This window comes from Hyla sarda, chromosome 7 (assembly GCF_029499605.1).
Source record: "Hyla sarda isolate aHylSar1 chromosome 7, aHylSar1.hap1, whole genome shotgun sequence".
Lineage (NCBI taxonomy): Eukaryota > Metazoa > Chordata > Amphibia > Anura > Hylidae > Hyla > Hyla sarda.
The window spans coordinates 43,049,378-43,071,396 of NC_079195.1; the positions used below are offsets into that span (position 1 = coordinate 43,049,378).

The window sequence follows — 22,019 nt, forward strand, 5'->3', positions numbered from 1 at the left end:
AGAATTCCTGGCGGAAATTCTGCCGTAATTTACTGCCTATTAATTTGAATGGGATTCCGCTGTTCCATTCAGACAGTCGAATTTTTGCGGCAGGCATTCCGCCGTGGAAATTCTGCTTTCCCTATTCGGCAGAAATATAAGATTAGTCTTATTTTTTGCAGCATTCCATGGCGAAATCCCTTTAAAGTTAAAGCGGTACTGTAGCCGAAATTAACTTATCCCCTATCCACAGGATAGGGGTAGAGATGAGCGAAGTTACAGTGATTCGATTCTGCATGAACCTCGCGGCTCGGCGGTTGATGACTTTATCCTGCATAAATGAGTTCAGCTTTCAGGTGCTCCGGTGGAAAGGGTGGATACATTCCTAAGAGAGGGTCTGCAGCCACCGAAGCACCTGAAAACTGAACTAATTCATGCAGGCTAAAGTCAGCAACCGCCGAGCTGCGAGCTCTGTACAGAATTGAAGTACTGTAACTTCGCACATCTCTAGATAGGGGATAAGTAGCTGATTAATGGGGGTCCGACCACTTCCCTCCCCCCGCACGATCTCCAGAACGGGCCCCGGCTCTGCATGAGGAACGCGTGCTGCAGATGGCATACGCTCCATTGATTTTTATGGGAGCTCCAAAAAGACCCGAGTCCAGCACTCGGCAATCATTGGCGCTCCCATAGAAATGAATGGAGCGCTTGCCTTCTAGCTGTAGACTACATGTTGTCCTCACTGAGAGAGACGGTGTCCCGTCCAGGAAATCGCGGTGGGTCCCATTGGTCAGACCCCCACAGATCAGCTACTTATCTCCTATCCTGTGGATAGGGGATAAGTTAAAGGACAACTGCAGCACAATATACACTTATCCCCTATCTACAAGATAGGGGATAAGTGTTTGATTGCGGGGGGTCCGACCGGTGGGACCCCCACGATCCCCTGTACAGGGCCATGGCTGTGCCGTGGCTCTCCCGTGCAGGGGGCGTGCCTGCCGCCGCATGACGTTACGGCCGGCACGCCTCCTCCATGCATCTCTATGGGAGAGGCGGGGAGGCAGTGTTCGTGCCTCCCTGCCTCCCCCATAGAACTATATGGGGACGGGGAGGAGACGGGCGTCACCGTCGACCTCTAAGTCGAAGCTATGCGCCTTATCACTATGAGCGCTAATGGCGGTGCTCCGTTAGGGAGATCTCAGGGGGTCCCAGCGGTTGGACCCCCCGCGATCACACACTTATCCCCTATCTTGTAGATAGGGGATAAGTGTATATTGCGCTGCAGTTGTCCTTTAATTTTGGCTGCGGTACCCCTTTAATGGGGCCTGAATTTCTGTGAAATCCCATGTTTTGAAAAACCGGCACAAATTCTGCTGAACGGAATCTCTGTAGAATTGCGGAAATTCTGCCACGTGAACATACCCTAAATGTGTTTCTTTTTAAAAGAAATATTTTTATAGAACAAAAGTTAAAAGTACGATACAAAAAAAAAAGAAAAACATTTCCAGACAAAAGTCATCAAAATATCTGAGGTTTATTGGTTCCAATATAGCATTGCACAATAGGATCAAACTTGATTTTCCTCAATGAACCACAGCCTCTAGAAATGAGCAGGAACCCCCCTCCATCCCCCCCCCCCATGATCCTCCTCCTCCAGGAGAAAAAAAAAAAAAAAAAAAAAAGAGTACACAACAGTATAAAAAAAAATACACACATAAAAATAAAAAAAACGTATCATACATTTGTTCTAAACACGAAACCGTATCAATAAAAAGAACTTGTATCCTCTAAAAAAAAAAAAAAAAAAAAGGTGCCTATGTGGAAATGTGCAAAGGCTACGGTCTGTAAAAACACATATACAATGAGGAATAAAAAATATACGTAAGAATACAGCGCGGATATAACGCTCCCTTCAGTAGTCAGGTCTGAATGTTCATCTTATTTACTTGCTACAAGTGTCTGGTCTGTGTGATACACATAGTATATAATGCTTCATTTCATAGGAAATTGTATATTGTTAAAAAAAAAAAAAAATAATAATAATTATATTAATATTATATATATATATATATATATATATATATATATATATATATATATGTGTCGCCTGACTCCTTCCGGACTGCATGCTGGAAAAGGAACAGCCAATGCGTAAAATAAAATAAAAGTAATGGAGCTCAGATGTCTTGATTTTGTGGTAGGTGAGGTTGTCTCTATAATCTAAGGCAGTGGGCTTCAAACTGAGGCCCTCCAGCTGTTGCAAAACTACAACTCCCAGCATGCCCGGACAGCCAACGGCTGTCCGGGCATGCTGGGAGTTGTAGTTTTGCAACAGCTGGAGGTCCACAGTTTGGAGACCACTGCTCTAAGGCTTGGGTGAGATGAGGCCTTTACCCGCGGGACTATAATACCGCAACAGAGTAACATAGGAGTTGCTGTTTCCTTAAGGAATCTGCTTGTTCTATTACAGGAACACTGCCACTCATGTCCATGACTGGTATTGCAGCTCAGTCCCATTGACTTGAATAGGAATTAGCTGGAATAAAGGACACAACCATGGGCATGAGTGGCACTGTTTCCAAGGGAAAATTAGATGCTTTTTATATATATATATATATATATATATATATATATATATATATATATATATATATATATATATCTTTAATTTATTCTAATTATTATTATTATTATTATTTTTTATTTCACGACCCCAAAAATTCACCATAAAGAACCCTTTGACGTGTCTGTAGCAGCCAGTTCTAGCTGACCACAATCTCGGTCTATTGAAATTGCATTCAACCTCAATTTTGGGTTATGGACGACACCTATTTATATCTATCGGCCATGCATGACAATAGCGACAGTATTAAGCCGGTATGGCGTAGGTAGAACATCAGGGCTATATATAGGACCGGAGTCCTTGAAAAACAACATGGAGGTCTGTCACAGGATCTTAAAAGCTGCTTTTGTCTGAGAACAGCATCACACCTGTAGCTCAGTCCAGAATACACTTCAATGATGCAAAAAGCTGCAATACCGCACACAGCCTGTGGACTGGTGTGGCGCTGTTTCTTTAAGAAAGCAGGCACTTTTTTTTTTTTTTCACATCTTGCACGGCCCCCTTTGAAATGTGGTCCTTCGAAGCAGCTGGTGTTATGAATCCCTCTCAAAAAATTCCGAAAAAAAAACAGAATAGTAATACTGCTTTGCAATCGGCAATCAGCACCACACAGCGGAGAGAATAGAACTGGTATCTAGCGGATGTTCCCTGAAAAAGTCATTTTTTAATGGGAAAAAAATAAAACAGAGTTTGTGTTGTTTTTTCAAGATGCATTCTTAAATATTTCCATTTAAATTAAGTTAAGTGCCACAACTCCCACCCATGGAGTACCCACGTTGGCTGCCCACGCCACTTTGATCTATCAACCAATCAGAGCACAGCAAACTGTCTGAATATAAAGACTATAATGCAATATCTTATCAGAACAAGTGTGTCTTGCTTTACTGCTTGCCTAGGATTGGGAAAAATAAATTGACTGGTTTCTTCCATAAAAGCGCCACCTTTGTCTACAGGTTGTCTGTAGTATTGCAACTTCGCCTTATTCATTTGAATATGGGACACAACCTATGGACGGGTGTGGTGCTGTAATAGCAAGAAAGCAGCCATGTTTTTCTAACCTAATGCAACATGTTACCAGATGTTCCCTTCCAAATATGGTGGTCAAATATGGGTTTTTTATTAACTTTCAAGTCAAAGACAGCACCTTACCTACTGGATTGTGATATCAGCATATCAAAAGTAAATATCTATGGAAGCTCTAAACCAGGGGTGACCATAGAAGTGAAATGTGGGCCCCGAATCTGTAACAGGCCTCCCTGCCTATCATGGTCATCTACAATACTGGTGTTTTCCTATACAGGCACCGGGGGCCGGGGTACGACTGCACCCTCTTCATCCTCAATAGCCAACCCCCACAGATCCCATCAAGACCTTAGCTTGCAAGTTCTGCCAGTATACGTGCTAGTGGAACACCAATGGTTGCCCATGTGGACCACACCGGAATAAGCGGGCCATAATTGATCACTATACTCCCTGCGTTGGTACAAAACACCAGCCAAATGCCAAACTAAGGCCCTCAAACCACTTTTCGCTTAGTATGGACGTACTAGTTGATACCAAGTCCTATTATATAAAACCACATTCTCTTTTAATAGTGTTCAAGTGATTTCAGCAGCAAAAAAAAATTAAAATGTAAAAAGTCATTTCAGGAAAAAAAAGGCACAGATGCTGTCCTAAGGGTTGGAAAGAATTCAAGGTATTGGCCTCTGCGGGGACTCGATCTCACGTGTACTCTGTCTTACGGATGTAGTTGGATGGCACATAGCCCCGCCTTCCTTCTACTTCGGCCAACCACCATTCACCATTTCCATTCATATCTCGGAATTCCAGGATCTTGAGTCTCTGATTGGCTGTGAGCGAGAGTTCATTTGGAGAGCGCGCTTTAAAGGAGTAAACCGCATAATACACCTGAAGTGACAAAAAATATATTGTGAGTTTTCTGCCACAACTCCTGAATTATTAACGATGCAGCAAGAAAAGGTCCTTTTTTTTTTTAAGAAGCGGCACCAGCTCAGCCATATGTCAGTCAGTAGGATTGAACTGCAATAATATACACAGAAGTGGCGCTATTACTGGGAAAAAATACCTTTAGTTCCGAATTTCATAAAACCTGTGTAAAGAACCAATTACTAATCAGAATGAGGAAGCCAATAAGCATAAGCGTACAGTGTGAAAAGTGCAGCGTGGCAGTGATTTTGTGTTGGTGTATGCCAAGTGTCTGGTATAAGATTCTGCATCATGATCAAGTGCTGATGATATGGTAGTGACCCCCGGGGTCAACTGCTCACGATATGGTAATGTGGTGTCAAGTGCCTGTCATATGGTAATGAATGTGGTGTCAAGTGCCTGTCATATGGTAATGAATGTGGTGTCAAGTGCCTGTCATATGGTAATGAATGTGGTGTCAAGCATCCATGATACTGTAGTGAACCTGGTACCACATGCCCATGATATGGTAGTGACCCCGGGGTCAACTGCTCGCGATATGGTAAGGAACGTGGTGTCAAGTGCCTGTCATATGGTAAGGAACGTGGTGTCAAGTGCCTGTCATATGGTAAGGAATGTGGTGTCAAGTGCTTGTCATATGGTAAGGAACGTGGTGTCAAGTGCCTGTCATATGGTAATGAACGTGGTGTCAAGTGCCTGTCATATGGTAATGAATGTGGTGTCAAGCACCCATGATACTGTAGTGAACCTGGTACCACATGCCCATGATATGGTAGTGACCCCGGAGTCAACTGCTCGCGATATGGTAAGGAACGTGGTGTCAAGTGCCCGTCATATGGTAAGGAACGTGGTGTCAAGTGCCTGTCATATGGTAATGAATGTGGTATCAAGTGCCTATGATATTGTAGTGAACCTGGTACCACATGCCCATGATATGGTAGTGACCCTGGTGTCATGTGCCCGTGATATGGTAATGATCATGGTGCCATGACAGGTTACACCACTAGTATTTGTCGGGATACCAGCAAAAAGGTACATGCTGCCATCTACCTGCAGTAAGCTTACTGACTTTAAATGCCCAAGTGTATACTTTTTGAATAAATGAATAAATAAATAGATAAAAGTTCAGGAAATAGACATAATGTAGTAACTATGTGGGAGATTTATCAAAAACCTGCCCAGAGGAAAAGTTGCTGAGTTGCCCATAGCAACCAATCAGATCCCTTCTTTCATTTTCCAGAGGCCCTTTCAAAAATGAAAGAAACATTCTGATTGGTTGCTATGGGCAACTCAGCAACTTTTCCCCTTGGCAGGTTTTGATAAATCTCCCCCTATTAGACTACATTCTGGCTATTAATGTCAATGGTTATGTCCCAGTTACCTCTGTGGTATACATGGCAAACCTTTTTGGTGGTATCCCAGCAACATACCCTGAAAACATGAAGTGAATGAAGTCGTAATGGAAAGGAATGAGAGAGTTTCATATCAAATAATAAATCGTGGGCTGACATATTCCTTATATTTCTTTAAAAAGCATTTTTGTACCATCTACATAGTCATGGTATTTCTAAGATGACAGTAGCAGGCATTATAACCACATAATAATATATTTATAATAGATGGAGATGTGGCAGTAAAACACAGGGGCGCTCTGTTTGGAGCAGTTTTTTAATTGTTAGTGGCCTCAAAGTTTTACAAGTAAAACGGAGTTAACCTGCAAAATTATGCAAGAAAACCACACGGCCTCAAATAAAATTTAGGAAATCATGTAGAACACTATAGGGGAGATTTATCAAAACCTGACCAAAAGGAAAAGCTGCCGAGTTCTCCATAGCAACCAATCAGATGGCTTCTTTCATTTTGCACAGGCCTTGTTAAAGGGGTACTCCGGCCCTAAGACATCTTATCCCCTATCTTATGTTATCCCTTATCCCCTATCTGACTGCGGGGGGCCCGCCCGTGGGGACCCCCGCAATCTTGCATTCGGCACCCACCTCTTTGAGCTGCACGCTGCGCTGCCAGCTCACAAACTGCCGGGTGCCGACAACGGGGGCGGAGTATCGTGACGTCACAACTCCGCCCCCCTGTGCCGTAACCCCCCGCCCCTGCTATGCAAGTCTATGGGAGGGGCGTGACGGCCGTCACGCCCCTCCCATAGACTTGCATAGCGGGGGCGGGGCGTGTTTCCTCTGGACAGGTTATATAAATCTCTCCCTATGTCCACTAGCTTTTCGGACAAATCAAAGCAATATGGCTGCCACAACATCAGACTATACCCTGATGGGTTGTTCTAAAAGATCTCATGGTATATTAGAAATATGACTGTTCTCACCTGGTTTCCTTCTAAATCACATCCCTCTGCCTCCAAGTCACTTCCCATGGGTGAAGGAGTCTTTGTTCTATACATTTTACGATTAGCAGTGTTCATCCCTTTGTCTCCATTGTCCTGTAATGTGGAGACACTTCCATTCTTGGGTTGACTCCCCCTTCGTTTAGGGTCGCTCTGTTCGGCACAGTCCTTGGTAGTCATGTCCTCCTTTTCCATGTCTCGTGGTTGTGGACCCGAGTCTTTTTCAGTCCACCTTTTCCCATCAACTGAATAACTAGATTTGGAAGCAGCGTTGGAGTCCAGGTGACCGCCTGGCAGCACTGAGGACTCCATTGAAGATTTTGTATTGGAAGCACTGGTGAAACTCACAGAGCCGACATTCGCATTGATGGTTAAAGTGCTGTTGCTGTTCTGCCTTGAGAAATTGGGAGAGGATCCTCCATAGCCAGACTCGTTGGAGGAATGACTGCCTATTGATGCGTCTGAATGGCTTTGCCGGGTGTTGTATGGCTTCAGGAAGGAGCTGTATACAAAACCTTTAGTCACTGTAGAAGAAAACATGTAAGATTTGAAGGCAACATCTGCTCAGACCATTGTAGACACCATTACAGTCACAGTCTCAGTGTTATCATTATTCTAATATTAATAATTTAATGCTTTTTATGAAGTCCCCGTTGTTGGCCAAATGCTTGTTTTAAAGTCCATGGGCATCTTTAAAAAGCAAATTAAAAGGGGTACTCCACTGCCCCAGCATGCGGAACATTCAGAACTTTTTGTTCCAAACACTGGGTGCAGGCTGAGGGGGTCGTGACGACACACCACACCCCCTCAATGCAAGTCATATGGGAGGGGGCGTGGCAGCCATATACTTGCATTGAGGGGGTGTGGCGTGACATCGCGAGGAGCGTGGCTGTGACGTCATGAGCCACACAGCCCGCACCCAGCGCCCAGAACAAAATTTTCTGAGTGCTGGGGCAGTGGAGTACCCCTTTAAAGCCACTAGTGGCCACCAGCACTCTAGTGTGGACTTTGTCAAACAAGGTCACATTTTGGAGATTCCGTAGACTATTGAGCTAAGTGCATTTATAGCAATAGATTTTATTTTATTGAACCTGTGGAACAGTAGAATACTATTAGGGCAGGGCACAAGTGGGCACACACCCTTGGGGTCTCCAAAAACCCACCCTCAATGTTCAAGCTCAATCTATCTATTTATCCTAATGCATCTGATTTAATCTAACTAGCTATCCATCTTTTTCTACATACATCCCAGGCAATCACTATGTAAATTGGTAGAGTATAAACTTTTTATTGATGAAACCTCATTAAAAAGCTTTTCACCAACACTACTCAGTCAAAAAGAAGTTGTGATGCCGATGTGTGGCTCTATCTTTTCAGCCCTAAAGGTGGACATAGACATAGGACAGCTATTGGCCAAGACATTGACTTGCGATTCCCGCTTACACATGAACAGTGAGATTTTTTTGTCTTTGGAATGGACAGAGAGGGGTGATAAATCATTATGAGACTCCACTTTCTCCTCTGTCAGAAGGACCCCCACTAACACAACATAGTCAGCTGATTCCACTGTATCATACCCATCTTTGGGGAGTCTCAAACGCCATACCTCCTACAACCTTCAGAGTGAGGCCAACAAGGTTTCAGAGATGGAATAAAGGCCCCTACCAACCTTAATCTGGCGCTCAAATGTACAGTATGTCCACCTCCCTCTACCAGCAGTGGCTCTTACTCATATAGTATAAGACAAGGTACACCTGCACATCTTACCTCCATTGTCTACCAGCCACCGATTCTGACTACCCATTGGGTCCTGCTGTTTTATTACACCAACAAGATCCCCCTCCTGAACACAAACATCCAGATCCTGGGCAGCATTAAAGTTGCGATCAGCCTGGTAAAGTTTTTCAGGCGGGTACCTAGCGAGTAAGAGCGCCCGATGTTCATCCAACTGCGGGATGTATTTGGCCTGTAAACAGAAGGGATATCATTCAGGAAATGGAAATACTCCATTACTCCATGATAACAACACCAACAATAAATATTGTAGCCGTGCAGGGGCTGCACATCACTCACCGGGCTTGGGACAGTCTTTCTAGCAGACTGGCGCTCAATAGTTTTCCTCTCAAAAGGCTTCTTGACCAGGGGAGGATTCTCAGGGAAGAAAGTGAAGACCTGGAGCTGTTGTAGAACCTTGCTATGCTCTTCCTGGAATAACGCAATGAGGTTCCCTTCTCTTCCTCCAATTCCCAAAAGCTAAAAATAAAATAAGCAAGGATTAGTCAGGAATTCTCTTAATACATACACGATACCGAACAGTCCTTATAAAAATACTAGCATAGTATATTTCTAAAGGAAAGTGTTCTATTTTAAGAAGCTCATACAAAAAGTTGTAATCTAATACAAATGCAACAGAATATCCCCATCATGTTTCTTTAATGAGAAACTGTATACTCAGAAATTGGCAAGCTATGTCTGGTTGTATACCATATGTCACCTTTAACATTCACTCTACAATGTCAGGGCCGGTGTCAGCATCTGGTTAAGTTGGGAAGATGCCAGTCAACTTGGCCGCCTACTGTGCATGGCCTAGGTGTTCTTTAAAGAAGACACAGTCATGGATATAACACAAGGTGATCTGACTTACCGACAGAAGTGGTTTTAATTCTTCCAAGGCGAGTTTCACAAAGTCACAATGCGCATTGGCGTAGCCGCGGACGCAGCTCGCAAATAACTCCTTTGCGTAACTGTGAAATTTTGGCAGCTCATCCAGGAGCTGTGCGTTCAGTGCTTCATAGTTGTTCCTGGCTGACTGCAGCTCCTCCAGTGTCTTCTTATCCTTCAGTTTCTCTGCCCGCTCTGTGCAGTTGTGATAGTCCAAGAGCTTGTCAAAGCGTTTCTGCACCAGCTTGTGAGGCCCGGCAAACATCGTAAGGAGCTGATTCAAGGGGGAGATCACCAACTTCTCTGTTCTTTCTTTCTGTAAGGCAAAACAACAAATAGGTCAAGATAAGCTCTCATATACCGTCACATACTATCCCACCTACATCTATATTTCTTTAAAGAAGTACTTTGGGATAGAAAAACTTATGCACGTGTCAGATTGCAGGAGGTCCAACTGCTGGAACCCCACCGATATCCTGTACGGGGCTCCAGCACCCTCCTCCATGCAGCTCTAAGGCTGCATTCACATCTCGTTTTTACATTACGGTTGCCGGATCCGGCTGGGGGAGGGGCAAACTGGGCTCTCCCGTACCCCAGCCGGACCAGCGCTGAACTCCATTCACTTTAATGAGCCAACTGGAGTCAAGCGGTGACTCCGGTCTGCTCATTTTTGACCCGTATCCAGTTTTGTGACCGGCCCTAAAACTGTAGTATACTACGGTTTTAGGTCCGGTCAGGAAACCGCATACGGGTCAAAAATGAGCAGACCGGAGTCACCGTTTGACTCCGGTCGGCTCATTAAAGTGAATGGAGTTCAGCGCTGGTCCGGCTGGGGTACGGGAGAGCCCGGTTTGCCCCTCCCCCAGCCGGATCCGGCAACCGTAATGTAAAAACGAGATGTGAATGCAGCCTAAGGGAGGTAGTATAGGATAGGGGATAATTTTCTCTATCCCAGAGATCTCCTTTAAGTGCTTGTCTTGTTCTGGCCAGAGCAGAATACAACTATATGGACTCGTTCACACTACAGAATTTCAAGGCAGAATCCACAAGGATTGTTGGCAAGGATTGAGTAACAATCCAGTTGCCATCCATGGGCTTTCCTCTGCTGTGTAAATTTGCGGTATAATCCGATTCCTGTGACAATTTATTCCAAGTGGAAAACCTGTATCACCTGTAAGTGGAAATCACTGTACTGTGGATTTTGGAACAGAATTCCAACAGCAGCAGGTAAATGTAAAATTTTGTTTTTATGTTCTTTCACAGCAGCGTCTGTCACATTCTCGAACATAAAGTCCAGGACATTACTATAAAATGACATTAACATCTATTTATATGACTTTTACAACAGTTTTTTCTAAGTCTAAGGACACACCCAGGTAATTCCTGTAGTCTGGAATGTAAACCAGTATATACCGCAGGGACATCTGTACGTAGAGAATTATAGACAAAGTTTCCTTCACCCATCTGAATTAAATGGATATAGTCTTTTGATAGGTCAGAGACACAAATCAAACGTTTTAGTAGGTCGGGGTTTGAGTGCTCAGTCCCTGCTCAATCGCTATAAGGAGCCTGGAGAAGTCTGTGCTAAGCGTGTTTTCTCCCGACTCTGTGTCCTGTGACCAAGACGATCTCATGATGTAAGCCTATAGGACGTCTCACTCACACAGATCAGGGAGAGAAGTTTGTGGCAGCGCTCAATTTCCTCATTACTCACTGTAAAACTTTTCCAGGATTTTTAAAATTGATGGCCTATTCTTAGGATAAACCAGTGTTTTCCACCCCAGGGTGCCTCCAGCTGTTGCAAAACTACAACTCCCTGCATGCCCAGACAGCCTTTTGCTGTCTGGACATGTTTGGAGGTGTAGTTTTGTAGTGGAAAACACTGGGATAAAAAGCCAGTACCAGATCCCTGGGGGTCAGACTCCTGGCTCCCCAAGAATCAGCTGAACAGACCACTTTCGTGGTGCTAGTGCAATGCTTTTCTCCTTTAGGACAACCCCCTTTAATTCAGCCTATTACTGATCCTGTGAGCCATCATTTTAATTGGTTTTAACATGTCCTTGTTATATGTTCATAATGTGTATACAGGATCTTTCTCTTTTTGTGTAATAAAGATTATTTAGAACATAAATTGGTGTGCTACTATGTTTCAGTGCTGCTTTTTCTCTTGAATACAATGTTGTTCTTTATCACTGAGTAGCACCCAGTCTTGTAGATTGGATTGAGCCCCCCACACTTTCTTTTTCCAGTGTAGCAACATGTCATCATCACGGAAGACATGACACTATACAGTGGGGATCAAAAGTTTGGGCACCCCAGGTAAATATTTGTATTAATGTGCATAAAGAAGCCAAGGAAAGATGGAAAAATCTCCAAAAGGCATCAAATTACAGATTAGACCTTTCTTATAATATGTCAACAAAAGTTAGATTTTATTTCCATCATTTACACTTTCAAAATAACAGAAAACAAAAAAATGGCATCTGCAAAAGTTTGGGCACCCTGCAGATTTAATATCTTGTACTGCCCCCTTTGGCAAGTATCACAGCTTGTAAATGCTTTTTGTAGCCAGCCAAGAGTCTTTCAATTCTTGCTTGAGGTATCTTTGCCCATTCTTCCTTACAAAAGTCTTCCAGTTCTTTGACATTTCTGGGCTGTCTGTCACGCACTGCTCTTTTAAGGTCTATCCATAGAATTTCAATTATGTTGAGGTCAGGAGATTGTGAAGGCCATGGCAAAACCTTCAGTTTACGCCTCTTTATGTAATCCCCCGTGGATTTCGAGGTGTGTTTAGGATCATTATCCATTTGTAGAAGCCATCCTCTCTTTAACTTCAGCTTTTTCACAGATGGCATCAAATTAGCTTCCAAAATTTGCTGAAATTTTATTGAATCCATTTTTCCTTCTACTTGTGAGATATTCCCTGTGCCACTGGCTGCAATACAACCGCAAAGCATGATCGATCCACCCCCATGCTTAACAGTTGGACAGAGGTTCTTTTCATTAAATTATGTTCCCCTTCTTTTCCAAAGATACCTTTACTCATTGCGGCCAAAAAGTTCAATTTTAACCTCATCGGTCCACAGAACTTGTTTCCAAAATGCATCAGGCTTGTCTATATGTTCATTTGCAAAGTTCAAACGCTGATTTTTGTGGTGAGGACGTAGAAGAGGTTTTCTTCTGAGGACTCCTCCATGAAGACCATATTTGTACAAGCATCTCTTTATAGTGGAATAGTGTACCACAACTCCAGTGTCTGCCAGATCTTTCTGGAGGGATTGTGCAGTTAAACATGGGTTTTGAATTGTTTTTCTCACAATCCTGCGAGCTGTTCTGTCTGATATTTTTCTTGGTCTTCCAGATCTTGCTTTAACTTCCACTGTTCCTGATGAATGCCATTTCTTAATTACATTCCGGAGAGGATATTGACATCTGAAAACATTTTGCTATCTTCTTATAGCCTTCTCCAGCTTTGTGAGCGTCAACTATTTTCAGTTTCAGATTTCTATATAACTGCTTAGAAGAACCCATGGTGCTGATTGTTGAGGCAAGGTCAGATGAGTTTGGGCATTTAAAACCTTTGAGATTGACATCACCTGGTATTCCCAGATGATGATTGAGAACAATCAATGACACTGGCAGGTCTCGGCTTTGCAAAGGGGGCAGTGCATGCTATAAATTCTGCAGGGTGCCCAAACGTTTGCAGATGCCATTTTTTTGTTTTCTGTTATTTTGAAAGTGTAAATGATGGAAATAAAATCTAACTTTTGTTGACATATTATAAGAATGTCTAATCTGTAATTTGATGCCTTTTGGAGATTTTTCCATCTTTCCTTGGCTTCTTTATGCACATTAATAAAAATTTTTACCTGGGGTGTCCAAACTTTTAATCCCCACTGTATAACATTGCCAACAAGTAGCTGGTGCAACTAAGAAGTAATAACTTTATTACAGCAATATAAAGTGGAAGGTTCTAGCAAAAGAAGCAAAAAAATACAGAGACTATTGATAGTACTCAGAATGGTTCTTATCTGACGACACATTTTAGATTTCTATAATATAAATTAATAATCTGAGATCTACCATTCGGGCCTATACTGGATTAAATGAATAACAATATTATTAACAAGAGAAAGAAGAGGTTTCTATGCCGGGCACTTACAAAGTCTGTGAACAGCTTCTCGCTGATGTGACGATGAGCCTTCTGAAACTTCTCCAGGTCACTGGTTCCTTTGTCTGTGTATAAATCCCACATACTCATGGCAGCCAGAACTTTCACGCAGGCAGATTCCTACAACACACAAGTAAAACCTGGCTTGGGAACGTCCTTTACAATAAAAACTGGAACAGGACACGTACTGTCTGCTGTACGGAGGACAGAACAGCTCCCTAGGTATCAGTTTACAACGACACATCTTTAGGTTCTCCCTGTCTTTTTCTACTAAATAATTTGGGGTGAATGTAAAGCTAAAAGGATCCTACTGTTTCTATAAAACTTTATTTTGCACCTAAAATTAACAGTATTTCAATGGGCACTGTCATTAGCAAAAACTTTTCATATACAGTGGTCCCTCAACATACGATGGTAATCCGTTCCAAACGGACCATCGTTAGTTGAAACCATCGCATGTTGAGGGATCCGTGCAATGTAAAGTATAGGACAGTGTTCTACAACCTGCAGATGTTGCAAAACTACAACACCCCGCATGCCCGGACAGCCGTTGGCTGTCCGGGCATGCTGGGTGTTGTAGTTTTGAAACATCTGGAGGTCCGCAGGTTGTAGACCACTGTTAGACGAAGTTGTACTCACCTGTCCCCGCCGCTCCGGACAGTCACCGCTGCCCGGGATGTCGCCGTCCATCGCTGTCGCCGCGTCCCCGGGGTTTCCCTGACGCTCCGGTGAGGCCTCTGCTTCCCCGGCATCCGCACTCTCCGTCACCGCCATCACGTTGCTACGCATGCCGCTCCTATTGGATGACGGGACGGCGTGCGCAACGACGTGATGACGACGATGGAGAGCGCCGATGATGCAGAGGATGCCGAAGAGGATGCGCCGGAGCCCCGAGGACAGGTGAGTGACCATCACCGGAGCTCACGGGGCAGCGTAAACGGCTATCCGGTGGTGGCTGAAGCAGTCTGCGCTGCCGGATAGCATCGTATGTTGCTGCTGCCTTCAACATGCGATGGCCTCTGAGAGGCCATCGCATGTTGAAATTATCGTATGTCGGGGCCATCGTAGGTCGAAGGGTCACTGTAATGTAGATTATGAGGGGCATTTATGAAAGTTTGCTTAGGTATGCTATTTTTTTGTTTGTTCTTTTTCATTTCCATTCTGCTTACGTGCGACAAATTTACTATATTGTTGCACGGCGTTAATAAATTTTTCGCAGGTAAGCAAAAGCGGGAGTTTTTTTCTCACCTAAGCGAAAACAATAGTCAGTTTCTGTTAGTGAAGCAAAGGTTCGGCTGGAGTATATTTAGTAGGTTTTTAAAGCCTTAACGACTTTTTTGCGAATGTCGCGGTTGATAAATTTCTGACTATGGCAAGTCAAAATTGTAAAAACGCTTATGTACGCCGATTTGGAAAAATAAAATGCTTTTCTCGCTCTTGTGACAGATTGTTGCACGAAAAAAGACGGTGGCGCAATTGCAATTTTTTTGCGATGATTTTAATGCGAAAAAACTCGGATAAATCGGTTGATAAACGTCTGTCAATAACATTATAGGTGTTTGTGTAATATACATTGGTTTAAAAATGTGCATATTTTTGGGTGAAAAAATGCTCTATACTTCTTACCACTAGGGGTTCCTTCTCAGTCTAGAACACTGCCTATGAGACAGCGCATTTCCGAGTGGTCCTAGCACCCTCCAGATTAGGTAAAGCGGTAATTCACTGGAAAACTTTTTATTTTATTTTATTAATTTTTTTAATCAACTGGTGCCAGAAAGTTAAACAGATTTGTAAATTACTTCTATTAAAAAATCTTAATCCTACCAGTAACAATCAGCTGCTGTATGTTCCACAGGAAGTTCTTTTCTTTTTTAATTTCCTTTCTGTCTGACCACAGTGCTCTCTGCTGACACCTCTGTCCATGTCAGGAACTGCCCAGAGCAGGAGAGGTTTGCTATGGGGATTTGCTCCTGCTCTAAACAGTTCCTGACATGGACAGAGGTGTCAGCAGAGAGCACTGTGGTTAGACTGGAAAGAAATTCAAAAAGAAAAGAACTTCCTGTGGAACATACAGCAGCTGATAATTACTGGAAGGATTAAGGTTTTCTTAATAGAAGTAATTTACAAATCTGTTTAACTTTCTGCCACCAGTTGATTTAAAAAAAATAAATAAAATAAAATAATGTTTTCCAGGGGAGTACCCCTTTAAGTAAAGGTAATGTCTGCCCATGGTTTTCCAGATGGACATTCTGCACATTTTTGGCTGTGTGAACGTGGCCTAAGGCAATGTTTCCCAACCAATGTGCCTCCAGCCTTTGCTTTTCAGGCATGCTGGGAGTTGTAGTTTTGTAACAACTAAAGTCGCACTAGTTGGGAAACACTGATTTATGGACTATAGGGATTGTCAAAAGTCAGGAAAAAGTGAAATGTATTGAATCGTGCATTCAGAAAATTCTGACTGTTTACAGGTGCAAAGTGTAACCCGTGGACTTTCCAAGGGAGCGGATACCGAAAACATGTTCTGTAACGTTACTTATTAACCCTAGATGAGACGAAGGGAGAGACAACATATTATCATGTCCAGATTTACTGCACTGCTATGAAGGCCTCACCCTGATGTGCTGCAGATAGACAGAGAGGTCACGGATGAAGGACTTGATCAGCCGCTCCTGCATTCTGAAGTTCTTCTCCGTCTCCTCAAATGCTTCGTCTTTGATCTGGTGATGGGATAAACATTTTCTTAATTGGTTATTATGACCATGACCAATATGGCAGCTATACCGTACAGTTTGTTTTTGGATGGGGAAGAATTGCAATACCAGACATAGCCTATAGGGCGGCGGTATTTATGTAAATTCCCAGATAACCTCAATAACCATAATCTCCAAACTGTGGACCACCAGCTGTTGCAAAACTACAACTCCCAGCATGCCCGGACAGCCAACGGCTGTCCGGGCATGCTGGGAGTTGTAGTTTTGCAACAGCTGGAGGTCCACAGTTTGGAGACCACTGTCCTATAACTTTGCTTACTATTAAAGAACAACTTCTGATACCTGAGGAGCGAGTCCGGTGAGATGCTTCAAGTGGCTGCTCACCCGGTTGGATTTTTTAATGATGGAGTGGATGTTTAGTTTGTATATCTTGTCTATTAGACTCTCCTCATCTCCTTTTCGGTATTTTACGACTGTAGAAAATGAAAAAAATATAAATAATTGTTAGTTCATTGTCATTTGCCAATGTGTCACTCCTGCCATACCCACTGCCTTGACTTCTTTGTGTGCGCCCCGACTCTACACACTTTATCAATGACAAGTGGAAAGATGTCCGCCAGGTCTCTTGGCTGAACCTATTGATTTCTACAGGATCAGGCATCCAAGTGTATGGAGCTGTGCCAATGCTGCCCCAACAGGTAAAGTTGGGTATGGCCATTTAAAATTCAAATGCCTGATATTTTTTTAAAGGAAATAAATCACCACTAGGGGGTGTCTGGCAGCGGCTTATTCCCTTCTTCCCAATGAGAATACATGTTCAGCTGAACCTTTACCCTACTAGTGTCATCTATGTGCTAGTTACATTTTCTGCCCAAAACTCACCCAGATCCTTTCTCCGTTTGTATTCATTAATGTTGACGTTAATATCCTTCACTGCCCGTACCGCGTCTTTTATGGGGTTCTTGTCCGGGTGAGACTCGGGGGTGGCCCCTTGGAGCTCCATGAGAAGTAAAGGGTAGCGCATTATCCTCTGCACAGGCTTAATGAGAAACGAACCCAGGTTTATATAGTTGGTGCGGCCCCTGCAGAATAACACACATCTTAGAGGATGTACTGAATTTTACAAATAAGTAACGTAGAAAAAATAGTCCAAGCACTAAAAGAAAATTAGAGGAGTAGTCCAGTGGTGACCCAGTGGTGAACAACTTATCCCCTATACTAAGGATAGGGGATACGTTTAAGATCGTGGGGGGTCCGACCGCTGGGGCCCCCTGCGATCTCCTGTACGGAGCCCCGACAGCCCGCGGGGAGGGGGCGTGTCGACCTCCGCACGAAGCGGCGGCCGACACGCCCCCTCAATACAACTCTATGGCAGAGCCGAAGCGCTGCCTTCGGCAATCTCCGGCTCTGCCATAAAGATGTATTGAGGGGGCGTGCCGGCCGCCGCTTCGTGCGGAGGTCGACACCCGCTATCTGGCCGGAGAGCCTGGCCCCCGTACAGAGAGATCGCAGGGGGCCCCAGTGGTCAGACCCCCGCGATCTCAAACTTATCCCCTATCCTTAGGATAGGGGATACGTTTTTCACCACTGGACTACCCCTTTAACGTACATTTGATATTTTAATCTATGCAAGCCATGGTTTACACAATAAAAGGGTTTGTCTGGCTTATAATACCTTTAGTCAGATACTGTAGTAAGGAATTTAAAGGCAATGGTCGGGGGGGCCTCTAAGTATTATCTGGGGCAGAGCTAAGCTGCATGTCCGTTACATTACATTGACATCGGGATAATGTGATGCGAAGTATGCGGGATAAAAAGACGGTTACTTATAATGGTAGTAAGATTATGATTTTCCCAGATTATGCTACTGAAACACAGAAGAAGAGGATAGCTTTTTTAGAAAGTCAAGAAAAGACTAAATATAAATGGAACCAAATTTTCCTTCTTCTACCCTGCCAGATTGCAGGTAGTATACAACGAACAGTCAAATTTTTTTGCTAACGCAGCTGAAGCATCGGAATGGATGGACAGTCAGGGCTGGGGATCGACCGATATCGATTTTTTAGGGCTGATACCGATAACCTGTGACCTTTCAGGCCGATAGCTGATAATTTATACCGATATTCCGGTATAAAAGTTATCGGCTATTCCCCCCCCAGTACCCCACCCACCTGGCACCTCAGAAGCCGCTGCAGATCAATGATTTAAAGCGGGCGCTTTAAATCAATGAACTGCAGCAGCTTTTGCAGGGCCAGAGACCGCCACCGCCACTTGCTTCTCTCCCCCTGCCTTTCCTGGGGTCCTCCTGAGTCCAACCACCACCGCCGCCGCTGCCCCATTGCCTCCCCCATCCCCGGTTTTATAATGACCTGTTCCCGGTGTCCATGCTACTTCTGGCTCTGGAGGCGTCCTGAGCTGTCACTGTGCGCACTGACGGTGACGTTGCGTTGAGGACGTCACTAGTCATTGCGCTGCGCAGCGCGCAGGAGCCAGAGGTAGAGCGGACCCCGGGAACAGGTCATTATAAAACCGGGGATGGGGGAGGCAATGGGGCAGCGGCGGCGGCGGTCTCTGGCCGGGGAGGCGGGGCGGGGCAGGGGGGCCGGACGTTATCGGCAAGGTAATTGTCGATACCGATAATGTCCAAAATCGTGAATATCGGCCGATAATATCGGCCAAACCGATAATCGGTCGATCCCTAGTCAGAGCTTTAGAAATATTGTATTGTCAATTACTTGGAGGGTCTCAGGTTATAGCAGGGATGTGCTTGGATAGAGTCCTGTCAGAAGTTGGGGCAGGATGTATGGGGAAGGGGTTGGGAACAGGGGGAAAGGGGGTATGATACTTTTTTTCAAATTTTTTTGAAATTAAGGTGATGGTCATGGATCATGTGGTTCACTGAGCATTCTGGATGAATACTAAAGTAGTGGTTTGGAATATAAGAGGGTTGGGGGATAAAGTTAAGTGATTAGCAATGTGGGGAGTTCTAAGGCACCATGAACGTGCAGCGCATAGTAACAACGCCGGGGACGCACGCCGGAGGCCTGCAGCAGCGCGGACCCGACCCCGGCAAAAGGTAATTATGCCACCGGGGATGGGGGGAGGCAACGGGGCCGCTGCCCCTTCTCTCCCCCTGGCTGTCGGCGCCGCTTCTCTCCCCCTGGCTATCGGCGCCGGCAATGGGGCGCCGGCACCGATAGTCAGGGGGACAGAATGGGCAGCGGCACCGATAGCCAGGGGGTGAGAAGGGCCGGCAGCAGGGCTCTAGACCCCAGGAAAGGCAGGGGGAGAGAAGCGGGCAGCGACGGCCTCTCTCCCCCTGCCTTTCCTGGGGGTGTATCGGCGTATAACACGCACATAGACTTTAGGCTAAAAATTGCTACCACAGGGCAAAGGGGTATGTCACTCCCGGACATCAGACGGTACTTTCTAGCTTCTCAGTTATATTATATAAGTGAGTGGAGAAGATTCTCCTTTTTTGAATTTTTGATGGGGAAATGTCAGGGTAGATATGATGGTATCTTCCAATTACTAGAATCATGGCAAGTGGGAGGGAAAATATGGAGTAATCACGTAATGGGGGTGAGCCTAGAAAAATGTTGGATTCGGGTAAAAAAAGAAATGGGAATAAGTGGGATGCTTGACACAGCCATAGTATGGAATAATCTACACTTAAGGGAGGAAATTCAATATAAAGAAATGGAAGGATTAAGGAATCTAGGCATTCGAATGGTGAAGGATCTTTGGCACGAAGGTAAATTGCTGGATTGGGAAGTAATTAAAAGTAGTAATGAGGTTGAGGGAAGAAGAACATGGTTTGAATATATTAGACTGAGAAGTATAGTTATGAGCACAATAAGAGAAGGTTTGAGGATAACTCCCGCACCAGTACAACTGGGACAGTTAATGGAGGGTGACATAAAGAAAAAGTCATGTCCTATATAAGTTATTGAGCGATGCCCCAAAACAACAACAGGCACATAATAGTGTCAAAAAGTTAGGGCCGATGGGTAGCAAGACATGGGAAGTAATCTATAAGAGGATTTATCAGGTCCCAATAAATAATAAGAGGAGTCCATGTATTAAGGTAAATGCTTTTTTTTTCTCTGAAGATTTGTAAGAGTGGAAATTGATTAATAAAAATGTATATATATATATATATATATAAAAAAAATATATATATATATATATTTTCTGGCGCAGAGCTAAGCTGCATGTCCATTACATTACATTGACTGTCCATTGTTTATCACTGGCACCATGTAATACCTCATCTCTCCTGTGGTGGTGCTGTACGGAAACAAGACACCTGCTGCTAGGTCAACGCAGTCCAAGAGGTGATACCCAACTTTTAAAATTATCCCCAGGCAGAGGCGTAGCTTGTAGCTTCTGGGCCCTAATGCAAAATCTGCAACAGGGTCCCATATGCTAATTATATTACTGGTCTCTAATGGGGCAGATGTGCCTTGGGGCCCCCTTAAGCACCAGGGCCACGATGTGACTGCTACCTCTATAGCTACGCCCCTGTCCCCAGGATTGGGAATAAAAGGACCGGGAAGTCCCAGTGGTTGTGCTGGTTCCACCATTGGGACATTTGGGGTACAATTTATCTCCACTCCTGGGATCAGTGGGGTCCCAGCAGTCGGACCCCCACTGATCTTTTTTAGTTAGAAATATGCCTTTTATATATTTATATACATTTTATTTTTATTAAAACCTAAAGAACAACTCACCATTCTTGGTATAGGCTCCTAGGTCACCCAACAATGCGAAGAGACAGAAAGGGAGCAAAGGAAGAAAAAAACACAAACATAGTTACAACCCACGCACATTTTTGGGAAAAGGCATAGAAACTTTTTGTAAAGTCTTCATGAAGTGCAGGACACAGCATGTTAGTAGTGAATAGTAAGCTCTGTGTTCATCTAGAGTCAGGTTCTGGTTTGTATCACTTAGAAAGGGGCAATTTAGCATAAAGATCAAAAGGGACGAATGTAACGTGAAACTTTTTCAGAACAGACACTGAAACAAAAAACACTCTGTAACTCTGCACTGGAGCATGCGGAGTGAAACTAAAGCTGCCAGCCCGACAGAGCCATGCAAGGCTGTCCCTGACTCCATAGTCTAAGGCAGTGTTTCCCAACCAGGGTGCCTCCAGCTGCTGCTAAAAGCCTTTGGTGTCATCTGGGCATGCTGGGTAGTTTTGCAACAGCTGGAGGCACGCTGGTTGGGAAACACTGGTAAAGGGAGTATGTAACAGAGGCTGGTACTAAAGGGCCCATAAAAAGTGGGGATCCATCCAAGGCTAGCATTATTATCACTCTTTGTACTGAGCTGCATGGCCTTCACCAAGACCCTAGATGCCAGATCATAGGCTACATACACTAAATTACATCAACAGGACCCCCAGCAGTCCAGTGTCTAGGGGACATCTCGGCAGCTATTCTTCCTATTAAAGGGGTACCCTGCCCCTAGACATCTTATCCCCTATCCAAAGGTTATGGGATAAGATGTCTGATCGCTGGGGTCCCCCCGCGATCTCTACTGCAACACCCCCGTACATCAGCAGCCTGGAGCTAT

General features: G+C 44.3%; 1 protein-coding gene across 4 annotated transcripts in view; it reads right to left on the reverse strand.

Moving 5' to 3' along the window:
- Nucleotides 1–2,658: 2,658 nt before the first annotated feature.
- The window catches only part of DNMBP (dynamin binding protein), a 156,700-nt gene continuing 137,339 nt past the window's right edge, over nucleotides 2,659–22,019 (reverse strand). For all 4 annotated transcript variants that reach the window (XM_056529713.1, XM_056529714.1, XM_056529712.1 and 1 more), the window contains 10 exons: nucleotides 21,176–21,193; nucleotides 17,325–17,524; nucleotides 16,785–16,915; nucleotides 16,344–16,448; nucleotides 13,723–13,851; nucleotides 9,544–9,876; nucleotides 8,973–9,152; nucleotides 8,667–8,865; nucleotides 6,882–7,423; nucleotides 2,659–4,510 (listed from right to left, as the gene is read on the reverse strand). In XM_056529713.1, coding sequence (XP_056385688.1) covers nucleotides 4,325–4,510; nucleotides 6,882–7,423; nucleotides 8,667–8,865; nucleotides 8,973–9,152; nucleotides 9,544–9,876; nucleotides 13,723–13,851; nucleotides 16,344–16,448; nucleotides 16,785–16,915; nucleotides 17,325–17,524; nucleotides 21,176–21,193 — 2,023 coding nt within the window. In that variant the 3' untranslated portion in view covers nucleotides 2,659–4,324. The remainder of the gene's footprint in view (nucleotides 4,511–6,881; nucleotides 7,424–8,666; nucleotides 8,866–8,972; nucleotides 9,153–9,543; nucleotides 9,877–13,722; nucleotides 13,852–16,343; nucleotides 16,449–16,784; nucleotides 16,916–17,324; nucleotides 17,525–21,175; nucleotides 21,194–22,019) is intronic.